The sequence below is a fragment of the Mustela nivalis genome, assembly GCF_964662115.1.
Source record: "Mustela nivalis genome assembly, chromosome: 18".
Taxonomy (NCBI): Eukaryota; Metazoa; Chordata; class Mammalia; order Carnivora; family Mustelidae; genus Mustela; species Mustela nivalis.
In genome coordinates, this window is record NC_139037.1 from 31950459 (window position 1) to 31963114 (window position 12656).

At 55.4% G+C, this 12656-nt stretch overlaps 1 protein-coding gene across 1 annotated transcript in view; it reads right to left on the bottom strand.

Annotated features, from left to right (window-relative positions):
• Nucleotides 1–12656, bottom strand: part of NKD1 (NKD inhibitor of WNT signaling pathway 1) — an 85588-nt gene that overhangs the window by 14553 nt on the left and 58379 nt on the right. Inside the window, exon 5 of the mRNA XM_082710961.1 lies at nucleotides 49–155. Within this exon, the coding sequence (XP_082567087.1) occupies nucleotides 49–155 (107 nt within the window). The remainder of the gene's footprint in view (nucleotides 1–48; nucleotides 156–12656) is intronic.

Sequence of the window (12656 nt, forward strand, 5' to 3'; positions counted from 1 at the left end):
GACAGAAACACTTCTCTCCAGAGCCCAGCGCAGGGAAAGGGTACTTACTTCAAATTTCAGCTGCTTCTTGGAGCCTGGGCAAGATTCGCTCACCTTCTCCCTCCTCTTCTCGTCTCCGCTGGCCAGCCCGTCTGTCTTCTCAGGAGGCAGGGCCACTGCGGGGAGGGCAAGTGAGACAGCGTGAGGACGGTCCCCAGCTGGGCCTTGGGGCCTCCGCCCCCATTGGGGCTTCATTCTGGGGACTGGACCCCTTCCTGGCCTGCCCATGCACTAAGATCAAAGTCACTTTGCTTTCTGGCCTCGGGGAATGTCCAGGGCTGCCGGAGGGACGCCCAGGTGCACCCAGGCCAGCCACTCAGATGACCCCAGGGCGCCTCCAGGCTGCCATTTCCTGCCCCACCTACACAGCCCAGACAAGTAGCCTGCGGTCGGCCAGGGCACTCAGACCAGAGGCAGGTGGACAGGAAGCTCACAGACCACGGCCACGTTCCACACAGTCTCAGTGCCTTCCCTGCTGACATGTTGGCCTCCTCAAAGGGGCCATGTGCCAGGGCCCAGCGAACGGCATGCCGGGAGTTGGTCAGGAGGCCTGAGGGAAAGCTGGGGCCTCCCTCAGGCGGCCTGAGAAGCACCCATGGTCTCTGCTTGGATCCTCCTAACAAGCTGTGTGACCCAGGGCAAGTCGTGTAACTTCTCTAGGCATCTCAACTAGTTTGCCCAGCTGTATAACCCAAACCAGAGCAGTCCTCTCCCCAGAGGGGAGAGTGGATTCAGTGAGCTAGGGCCCAAGAGCCCAGGACCAGCACACAGGGTCCCAGCGGCTGCAAGTGGGCGCAGTCAGGGGAATGAGGTCCCCTCCCCCACAAAGTCTCTCGGGAATCAGCACAGTTGGTAGCCAAGTTTCCTCAAAACGGAGGCTTTGGGAATGCAAAAGGCCAGAAACACATCATATCAAATACAGGCAGCGTGGGCTGGGGAACAGGACAGGGAGGGAGATGCCAGATGGTTCACCAGGCCAGATGGGCAAGGACAGGAAGGCCATGGCCGTAACAGACTGACCTGACTCCAGCCTCAGCCCCCCTCCCAGTGGGACCTGAGTGCCTCCTTCTTTCTCTTCACTCCAGGTACACCCAGAGGGATGCAAGACGACCTCCCCCCCCCCCCCATCCCATGATGCCCCCACAGCAAGGTGACAACTCCCTTGAGCCGTCAGATATCTAGCTGGAGACCCTGTCTCAGCCATGGACCCCAGCTCTGTCCCAGAGCTTTCACAGAATGAGGCTAATAAGGACAAACCTAAAAGAAGATCCAACTCCTCAGAGGCCCCCAGGGTGGGGAAAGGTGACTGACGCTGACCACTTCTGATCGAGGGGATAAAACCAGGTCCTGTCCTCCCTGCTCCTCCAAAGCAAACACTGCCAGAGCCAGGAGGCACGCCAGTCCAGTGCAACACTGAGTCCTGGGGCAGTCAGGTAGTCAATGAGCCAGTGGCCCAAGGACAGCCAAGCACGCAGCCTGGGCCACCCTGATTCCCCCACCCCAAATCTGCCAGAGTCCCACTGAGCCAGAGCAGCCACCATCATGGAACCTGAGGGGGTACCAGGCCCCAAAGCAGTAGGTACTACTGCCACCCCCATTTAGAAGGCCAAAAGGTCTAGAAGCTCATTAGAGCAAGTCAGGGAGCAGGGTCTCTCCTCATGCCTGGCCCTCAGCTCTAGGGGTCCCGAACGTCTCCGGTGGGTGCAGCTGAGCTCGGCGTGAGCATCTGGTTGAGAGGACTGATACTCTGGACCCATATCGTGACCCTGCTCCTGCTGATGGGCTGGACAATGTTGGGCAAGGCACTGGGCTTCTCTGGATCTCAGTCTCCTCGTGGGGAAAGTGGGGATGAGATGGTTTCTTCTCACAGGGTTACTGGGGTGGGGGAAGGCGATGAGGAGAGTGCCTCCTTAGCATAGTCGCCTGCGTGCAACAGGTGCTCAGTAAAAGCCCAGTTTGCCAAAGATGGAGAGGAGCCATGGTCCCAGCTGATAGCGCAGACCCAGATGGTCGCCCTCACCCCAACACCGCTCCATTGGAGAAACCGTGGTGCTTTCCTGGCCGGCACAGCCCCCCTGCAGGGGTCGGTGGGGGGGGGGGGGTGGGAAGAAGAAAGGAAAACAAAGCCCAGTTCCATCTTCAAAGCTGCAGCCTCCCTCCACAGAGGTCCTGGCTGGAGATGTAAGCCAGCCAGGCTTATCGAAACCAAACTTCAAGTTCAAAGAGAAGTTATCAGAAAACCACCTTCAGGTTCAACACTGCCTTTCAAGTTCCACTTGATAAAACCCAAAGAAAAGAAAGCTCTGTCCCTGCTCCCTCCTTCTCTGGAGCACCCCTCCCTACATGCAGGCCCTCCCCGCCTCCCCTCCTTCCTCCTCACCCAACAGGGTAGAAAACGCACCCCCTACCCCGGACCAATCACCATCTTTCTGTGTCTTCTCTAAAGACCACCATAGTCTGGATTGCCTTCTCTTCACCAAGGGGGTCCCTCATGCTATCCCAGCTCAGAACGCCCACCCCCCGGACACCCATGGAGTCAGCCACAGATGGGTGGTAGGATCCAGAGCCATCCTTCCCCAGGGCCCCGGAGGCCAGGAACAAGGACAGTCAGTGCCCTCCACCCCCACCGAAGAAGGCTCTTCACCCTGTTGCTATTCCCCGCCCAATGGCCAGAGGAGGTATCAGAGATGTTGGGAAAGCCTAGCAGAGCCCAGGGCCACAGGCAGGGGCTGGGACTCAGCCCTGTTTGCAAACCCACATGTGAAGCCTCTCAAACAAACATCAACCAGCACCTAGTCCTGCCATCCCTGCACAGCACAACCCCCCCCCCCCCCCCCCCGCCATCCAATCCATCCATCCTTGGGCTCATGGGCAGGCACAGGAAGGGTAAACAGTACCCACTTCGGGCTGCCAAGGTCCCACCCACCAGCAAAGAGAACGGCATTTCTGTCGAGATGAGCTTTGGCACCACATTCTGAGCCCATTCGCACCCTCCTACTCCGGCTCAGCCCAGAGATGATCTTCTGGGGGGCACAATTCCAGAGGGACTCAGCATTCTTTAATCACTCACAGTAACAACAGGAGATGCTGGTAATTTGAAAGAGAAAGGAAAGCTGGAGGAACAGCAGAAAAAGGAAGGGGAGGAATGGAGTGAGGAGGCAAGAAAAGCCTTCAAGTTCAAAGACTCATATTCTTGATTTTATATCCTACATTCACATCACTGCCTGGAACGTACCCTTAGATGACTTAGAACAGAAGCTGGCAAGCTATGCCCTGTGAGCCAAACCCAGCCCACCGCACGGCTTGTTTCTGTAAATGAAGTTTTATTGGGACACAGTCACGTTCATAAGCACTGTGTATAGCTGCTTCACTCTACAATGACAAAGTTTGGTAATCACAACAGAGACTATATGGCCCACAAAGCCTAAAAGTTGTACTCTGCTGGCCCTTTTAGAAAAGTTTATGAACTGTGCTTAGGTACCCTTCCCACCAGGGTACCCTAATAAACAGGGTGCAGACTGGATTTCACCAGCTGCTCACCTGCATAACTGGAAACTCTTGTGCAGTACACAACCTGCCCAACCATACACAGTAGGCATGGAAGAAAGAAAATGTCAACTCTGATTTCTTCAAACCAGTTCTCAGCTCAGATGAGTTTGGGGGCGGTGTGTAGAGCTCCTTCTCTTTGGAAACTGCTCACTGTCCCTTCTCACACCACGGCTGCGAGGAGCCTGCTGGCTGTGTTTACCAGATGATGGCTCTCTCCCACATTAGCTCCCAACCTGGCATCTCTCCACCCCCAGCAACTGCCAGATTAAATGCATTACTTGACCATCTTCACCCGGCTCCCTTTGATGTTCCCTTCTCAAGCTTCAAAATACCTTTTGGAGGGAGATCAGACAGCATTAAACAGAATTACTAATTAATTAAGCAAAGTTAAATTTTAAACACTGTTTGTTGTGTTAGCCAAAAGCCTGAACAGAACAGACTTTTTTCCTCCACTGAGATCAAAGACAGTCTCTTCCCTGTCCCTCCCCCAGTTTAAAAAGAAGAGGGGGCTGGGGAGGAAGACAGGGAAAGAAGAGAGTACAGAGGAGCCCCGAGGAGCAAGGAAAGACCTGAGTGAGGATGGTCGGGTTGGTCGTTGGGGGTGATCACAAGGTCTGACTCCCAGCCCTCACCCCGCACCCACAGTCCCAATGGGAGGCATCAACAGCTCATTTGGGACCACAGGCTGGGAGAGCCCCAGTCACTTCCTCCAGCCTGTTTAGCCTGGCAAATAGCAGTGACCCAGGGAGCAGGATGGCACAACCCACCCAGCCCGAGCTGCCAACAGCCGAGAAGATGGCTATAAAGTAAAACAGATCTGCCTTTCCGCAGCCCCACCCTCCCTGGCACCCAGGCAGGACCAGCCCCTCAGGGCTCTTCCCAGGGGGGTGAGGGGGTAGGCTTAGGGTCATCTGAGAGGCAGGGTGTGCACTGTACAACCCTAGGGGGCACCATTCACAGGCTGGACCTCATATGCTTGTATATTGCCAGTGACATTTTGGGGGACAGATGGCAGAAAGGTGTTTTGAGGTGAGGGTTGGGGGATGGGGGGGAGCTCCTTTCTCTACTTTGCATGAATCCATTTGTTGCAAGCCAGGTGCGGTCTCTTCCCATCAAGCCCAGCATTTCATTTGCACAATCTCATCTGGGATCTTCCATTCTTTCCCAGGAGCCTGCCACATCCTTGGCGGCTAGACTGCAAGTCTCCTGGGATCCGGGGTCCCGCCAGCTAGCGCCCCTGGGATGCCCACAGCAGAAGCACAGGGCAGCCAATCCACGCCAGCTGCATAACAAACACACCATAAATTCTGCCTTGATTGACATTGGGACCCTGCACGAGAAAGGGGGTGGCTGGATGCGGCAGGTCTGTTCCTGAATCCCATACTTAGGCTAAAATCAAACTCTGGATGAGAGGAGCAAACACTGGCATATTTTAACATGATCCAGAAAGGCCTGGTTGATCACAAACTTAGGAAGTAGGGACAAATCTGAAATCCCGTTAGGACTATTATCAGTACCGCCTCCCACCCCTTGAGACCAGAAATGACTAACACACGGATGGGCAGTTCTCTCCGCCCAGTTACCTGCCACCTTATTCTCAGTCTATACGACGTAAGATCTAACACAAGCCAGAGCTTCCTTGCTGGAGTCTGGACACCTGCCCTAATGTCTTCACAGGCTCTTCTCAATTGTCCACATGCAGATTATCTGCTGCAAATATTTTAGTCTCGGGGTGGCTCGCCAGGATGTTTCTGACTCCCCAGCCCTCCATCAGCAGCTGTTAGAGGGAATGCAGATGAATTTTAATATTAGCCTCTGCCAAATATAATTAGGCGGGTAAATGAACTGCCAGCAAAAAGAGAAAGATATCATATGTGCATTCCAGGCCAAATGGTTTCTCGCATCATTTGTGCAAGGCTCTCCTGCGGGAGCGAGGGTCCAAGAGACGCGCAAATCTGTTCATTCACGGGCACAGCAGTGGGCTGGTGAGGTTAGTGGGTATGTGCTTTATTCCCTTAGGGCCTGTTAAGGAGACCAGGCCAGGTAAGTTCCTGTTTGTATCTTCCTAAAGAGGAAACTCACCTTAAGAAACAAAACGGATCGAGCCATGTATTTGCTGCTAAAACTGATCTGCCTGCTGCCGTCTCCCGGCCCCCTCTCTCCACTGATCCGCTTTTTAGTTTCTGACCCAGCCGTGCTCGTGTGCTGTTATCCCTGCCAAGAACACTCGTCCCGGCTCGCCGGCTCCTGCTTACTCTTCGGGTCCTCAGCTTAGGCCCTCCAACTTCCGAGAAGCTTCCTACAATCCCCCAGGGGCTAGGTTAGGGTTCCCTACTCAGTGAGTCCATTTTACTCCACATTATCATTTTTCTGTTAATTTGATCTTCCTCAAGTAGCCCCCAAGAGATGGCATAGTGCTTGTCACACCATATCTAGGCACATCAACACTGCCCACATCCTCCTCTTCACCATCATCATCAAAATGAGACAACAGTCAGTAGCACAAGTGGGATTTGAACCTGGAAAGTGTAGAAACAGAAGAATGAAAATTCCCGTTTCCTGACTCCCCAGCCCCTGGTCTCTCCACTCCATCACCCAATATTAGACCTGCTCCCACGTGTCCTGCCACCCTGGTCCCCCTTCTGAGAAGAGCATTTTGGGTTTCCTCTGGTGGGCCACCCCTCTCCCATCTCAATCCACATAGTTTATGGAGGGCTGACCCCACCCCGGCTTTGGGGATGCACCCAGCCCCTAGCTCTGACACCATGAATTTCATCCTGATGGCCACTTGGGGGGCTCCTAGGTCAGTACCAGAGGGTGCATCCTGAAGCCAGAGATGCAGAGCCCATGGGGCCTTCATTTGCATGGGCCCTGGCCCCCTGTTCCCATAGTCATTGGGTTCTCCGATACTTTCAAAAATTAGGTATTTAAACCTCAACTGGTTACAACCACCATCTTTTTCCATTCTGATGCAAATGTCCTAATGCATCACGCAGTGTCGGGGCGAAGAGGCGTTTCTAAGGGAAGGTTGAGTTGGAGATATATTTATTTAAGTTTACCGGATGGAGCTGTCAACTGGTTCAGAGTTATCAAAGAACTGTGTAGACCAGTCAATAAATAAAAGACCCCTGTATTCTTTTCTTAAAGACAGCCCCCAAACGGGTCAGGGGCCATACAACCCAGATCCACCTGGCAAGAAGCAAACTTTTGCAACAAGTACTGAGACTTGGGGGCTGTCCTCCACCTGACGCAGCTGGGCTCAGATGATGGGAGTGCCCAGAGTTGGGTAGCTGCCCTTGGCCACCTTAGTGGGAGAGACAAACACAGGGGCAGAGGGAGAGTTGAGAGAGGGAAGGGGAGAGGGAGGGAGGGAGTGGATATGAGTGTGGATGACATGGTTTGAGCTCCAGGATCCAGCTGGCCCTTTTTAGGCAAGATCTATGCTAGGATTTTTCAAGATCACCAGCCAAAGCTTTGGCACATTTGAGTTGAATGTCTAAAGAACCCCAAGAATCCCAACTTAACTCTTAGCCCCTGCTTATCAAGACAAAAACCACCACCGCCCAAAGAGGAGTTGACCTAATGAGGCAGGATTCCCCAAGGTAGTTTCTGGCACTTTCTACTAGTGGGTGTCTACCCCTTCCTGATTCCAGACATGCCAGCTTGGGTTTTCCTCCTCCACGGTCTTCCCTCCCAGGCTGCATTTTACTGTAGGGAGATCTTATTTAAGGACCAGATCTTATTTAAGGACCAGGGGAGAAAAGAAAGGAAAAAAGAGAAAGAAAGAAAGAAAAAACCCTTCCCAACAAATAGCATTCTGGCCTTTTCCCTCATCAGAGCCTAAGGTTGATGGCCACTGTGCTTTGAGGTTTGAATCGGTTGAAACGGAACATCTGTTCAGGGAGGGAGGGGGGAGGGCTGGCAGAGAGGGAGCAGGAAAGAGAAAAAAGCTTTTTTGGGCTAAAAATACCATGTCCCTTCTACTCCCCGCCCAAGTTAAAACATGTGATGAAATTCAACTTTTAAAATCTAACCCCGAGCTACTTGAAACTACTAAAGCCTCCTCGGTATCTGACACGAGTCAGAATTTCCACTGTTCCAGCTGAGCTTTTATGAAAAACAGACTCGAGAGAAGCCGCTGTCACCCGGGCCGCTGGGGGGACTGCCGCCGCCCAGTGGAGTCCGGCTCGCTGAAACTCGCAGGACAGGCTCTGAACTGAAAGCGCACAGCCAGCAGGGTGTGGGCTGCCTGCCCTCCATGGGCAGTGGGGCGGGGGGGTCCTGCTGCTCCTTGGTCACCTCCTCCTCCTCTCCGACTTCCAGGGAACCACCGGCCAGCCCCAGTGATTGACAGGACTTTGCAGGGGAGATGTCCTTAGAAGTCCTCCCTCTCCCATGCTCTCGCGGTCTCCCCCCTCCCAGCTGCTCCCCGACCTCCAGACTCAGTGTCCAACCGTCTGTCTACTTGGCATCTCTCCTGGGATGTCCCACAGCCCCCCGACGGTCAGCCTTCACGGTCGCCGGATCAAAACGCCACCTCCCAAGGGGCCCCTGCCTTGCTGTTGGTCCTTAAGCCAGGAGTCCATGGTGGGGGGAGGGGGAGCCCAGGATCCCTTTCTTTCCTTCATCTACCCCCTCCCCCTCCTCCCGTCTCCCACGCCAACCCCGAGGCCCACCCACTTCTCTCCAGCCCTATGTCCGATGCCATCACCCTGGCCCACACGGCTGGAATCCGGTCATTGCCATGGCCTCCTTCCTCCTCCCGCCGCAGGGCCCATCGTTCCAAGAAGCCACAAGTTCTCTGTTAAGCACGGCTTACAAGTATCCAATGCTTTCTCTTCAAAAGCAGCCTACAAGCAGGCACGTGGTCCGGCCCTTGCTGACTCGCCCACCCTGGTCCTCGGTGTCCCCTTCTGCTGCAAGGCCCCCCTTCTGTGCTTCCCCAAACCCCAGGTTCTTTCCCCCTTGGGGTACTGCTTGCTTGCTCCTCCTGGCTGCTCTCCCTTCCCGCCCTCCGTGGCTGGCGTCCTTGTGGTGCCTGCATCTCGGCTGACACATCACCTCCTCAGAGGGGGACATGCCACCCTCTACCCTTCACCGGGTTTTACCTCTTGGCCGGGCGCCACTACCAGAAACTTGCACGGCCCCTCCCTCATCCCTCGTATGACACCCTGCCAGAGGCCCGAGTTCTGTTCTCAGTCTGCTGTGAGACCTCGGGCAGGTCACATCCCCTCTCTGGGCCTCGGTTTTCCAACTACAAATGAGGAGGACCCATGGCCTCCTGAGGGCTCCTTGGGTCTATGAGTGGTGGATACATCACACCTGGGGGCCGGGACAAAGGGACAGGGGCCAAGGGAGAGTATGTGGGACCTGCCCGGAGGGCCCAAAGGAGGGGACTGCATGACTTCAGGGACTTGGTGCTGTTGACTTCATTCTTCCAGGAGTATGTACTGAGCACGTAAAGCACGCCAGACTCTGTGTCACGCACCGGGAGGGGAAGGAGAGGTTCTAATAGGATTAGAGAAGCTTTGAAAATAGGTCTTCTTTGATCTGGACTAGTAAATAATTATAAACACCAGTTGGCTCCTCTTCAAGAAGGGACCCGTGGAACAACAAGACTCCTGCCAGCTCCCGTACTCTGGGCACTTACTCCGTACCGCGATCCTCTCCGTGCTCACGTAAGCCACCTCACCGTCCTCACAGGCACCCTGCACGAGGGCTCTGATGACCCCCAACAAGGAAAATGAAAACCAGAGGCGTGAAGCGATTCACCCAAAGTCACCCAGACAGTGCCGGTTAAAGCCAGGCCGCATCTGGGTTCGGACTTGCAAATCCCCCAAAAGCCTGAATAAAGGTAGCAAGGTGCCTCTCGCAGATTTGGAGGCGGTGGTAGGGAGACAAATTTTGGGTGCCATGGGGAGTCAGATGGGTCCTGAGCTCAGAGTGGGGGCTATGCAGACCCCCAGGGCCTTAGCCCCCCGCCCCAGCACCACCACCCTGCTTGGCAGGACCCTCTATTCTAATGAATCCATCCAGGGGGCTGGGAAGGGAGGACCCCCAGGGGCCCAGTCAGGCCAAACCCAGGCTGGGGGAAGGGCCTGGGCTCCTAGGGGGAAGTGTCACCTGACTTCAAGCCCTCTGGAGTCAGCTTTCTAGAGATGCCAGACAGACAGCAATGCACCTGCTTCCAGCCCCAAGCGGGGAGGTTGGAGGGTAGGAAACAGACACAGTGTTAGGAGTCTGTGGCCAGAAACCAGAATCAAGCCTCTGGGAGGGGTGGGAACATCCCTAAGTGGAAGCGAGAGAGGGGACCCAGAGAGGAGGGACTTGTGGCCATGTATAGGTCTTTCCCTTCTCAAGGGCACAGAGCAAAAGCTGCCCTGAGTGTGGGGAGGACACCCCGAGACACAGCGCTTCTGGTGGGAGGCATTCGGGGTAAGGAGGTCCTGCCCAACAATTTGCACCTCAGGCCACAAGCCATGGGCTGCCACCACCTGTCCCAAACGACCAGGAGATAGGGGAGCCATAGGGAGTGTGGGGTGTCCCTCCCCTGTGCTCAGACCCCTGCTGGGTCAGCAGAGGGAGGGTCCCCTCTCCCCTCCTCCCCTGCAGAGCCTACCGCGGGTCCCGCCCCTGCCACGCCCAGCCAGCTCTCGGAGCTTGGGACTTTTGATGTTTACTTTGTTCTCTCCACAGTTCAAAAGGAGCTGCGCAGCCCTCGCACCAAGCCCAGACTTAATCTGCCATCCCGCAAGCTCCCAGCTGGCCAGTTAAGGCGGTTAAGATGCTGGATTAGGGCCGGCTTTACATAACAACGCAGGAGCTAAAGCCGTCCTCTCCGGGGATGGCTAAAAGACTTCTTTTTATCTTCACGCCTCAGATGGCCTTTTTTCTCCCTTCAACAGCCCTCCAGCCCGCCAAGAGGCAATGAACTTGGCCAACAGGAAGACAAAGAAGAGATTCAGGATTCGGAGTGCTCTAGCTAGGCCCGGACCACAGAGGGACATGCCCCGGGGCCAGGTGGATGCGTCTCTGTGGCCGCGGCCGTGGCCATGGGTGACCACGGAACCACAGACAGTCATGGGCCCCGCATCCCTCCCAGGAGTGTCGGAGCCGGGCAGGCCGGCCCCGGTGCAAACCTGAGCCGCCTCTCTCTTCCCACCTCATCTACTCATCGTTTTCACTTTTTAAAATCTGCCGTTGTGAGTCTTTCAATTCATTCTTCTTGGGAAAGTTAAAACATTCATCCCCATTAACAATGCAGTCCTCTTGGAGAGCTCTTTCTGGTTTTAATATCCTTCTACCGGGTCTGAGAGGAGCCCCTATCTTTGCCTGTGGAGCCCTCCAGCCACACAGTAACACGCACGCGCTCTCCACTCACACACGTAGGAAACACAGAGCATCGTCTCGTGCCCCTTTTTACGTAAAACATACCGGCCAGGGCACACTGCATTTCTCTGCAGCCTGATGTTTTATTTCTCTGCTTCTATGTAAACTGTTGTTTGAAGAAAGAAGCCAAAAACCTACACCACCAACAACTTAGTCCGACCCCCTAGTGGGGAAAGTGAGGCAGGAAAGTGGCTCCCAATCCCCTCCTTCCTGAGTGGTGGCACCTGGACATCAGGGACTAGCAAGGTGCCTGGGCCACCCTCTGAGCCTGGCATGCAGCTGGTGGGCCATGGGATCAGACCCAGTGCGGTCAAGCTGACACCGTTTCTCCAGCAGGAGCTGGGGCACCTTGGGCACCCCACCTTCATCCCCGATCCATTGGCCAATGTTTGTAAGCGCTGCCCTCTCCCCACCGCAGGGCTTCCCTCTCCCTGCGAGGAGCTCACATCCTCTGCGCACCCACAAAGCCCAGCTCCACGTCCCCACTCATCAGGTGACAGAGGGTGAGGAGGCCCAGAGCTGGGGGGACCTGGCCACGATCCACAGCGGGCTGTGACCAGAGCTGAGGGGAGCCCGGTCTAGACGCTCCTCAGGCCAGCATTCCTTCTACCCTCCCCTCCAGAGGGAAGTAGATTCCACGGGTAGGCCATTCCGCGTCTGTTTGCAGGGAAAGACCTCTCATTTGAAGTCAATGACACAGTTGTAAACGGAGCCGCGATGGACAGAGAAGGGCCTCGTTTGGGGCAGTAATGAGGGGCTCAGTACAAGAGGGACAGACAGATGACAAGTGGAGGATGGGTCACTGGATGAATGGATGAAGCGATAAAGGACGGGGGACGAACACTCGGGCAGAGGAGGGACTATGGATGACTCAGAACGGCCGGGCTGGGGGGCGGGGGACAGGAGAGTAGGGAAAGGCATGGATGGATGGATGGGTGGGGCATGGCCAGCGGGTGGGTGGGTGGTGGGTCGGTGAGGGGTGAGGGATAGGTGAATGAAGGGACAGATGGACTGGTGGCTGGTTGGATGGTTAGCAAGTGGGGGATGGACAGAGCAGGTGGAGGGATGCATGAACAAGAGAATGAACTTGGTAATGAGTCACTATGCGAAGGAGCAGGAAATGAATATATAACTGGAATGAGAAACGAAGCCCATGGAATCCATGTCTGGAGTCGCTTGAACCGCCAGGGCTTATATCCTGCCCAACTTTACCTGACCCCCCAGATCTCAAAGCACCAACTCCTGGCATCTCTCTATGGAGCCAAAGAGGAGAGGGAAGGCTTGGCGGAGCCAAGGGGAATGACAGAAGCAAAGCAGATGCTCTGAGTGCCACCCCCAGCGCTGCAGGTGAACGGCCCGCAGACTTCACAAAGTCTTCCGTCCACAGGACTCCCCTCAACCCTTGATTCAGGACCTGCTTGTATCTGAGCGAAGTGCAACAGATCCCTGAGTCCCAGCCTGCCTCCAACTCCTGGGCAACCGAGTGAATCTCTCGAAACAGTCTTCTTCTGCTGCTTCTCAAAGTCTAATGTGCACACGAGCTGGGGGACTTCTTTGAGGGCAGATGGCCGGGGGCGGGCAGATGGCCGGGAGCTGACAGCTCACAGGCGCACGCGGCCACGGTCCTCAGGCCTGGCCCAGGCTCCCCTCGAGAAACTCTTGGCACTCTCTGCTCTCCT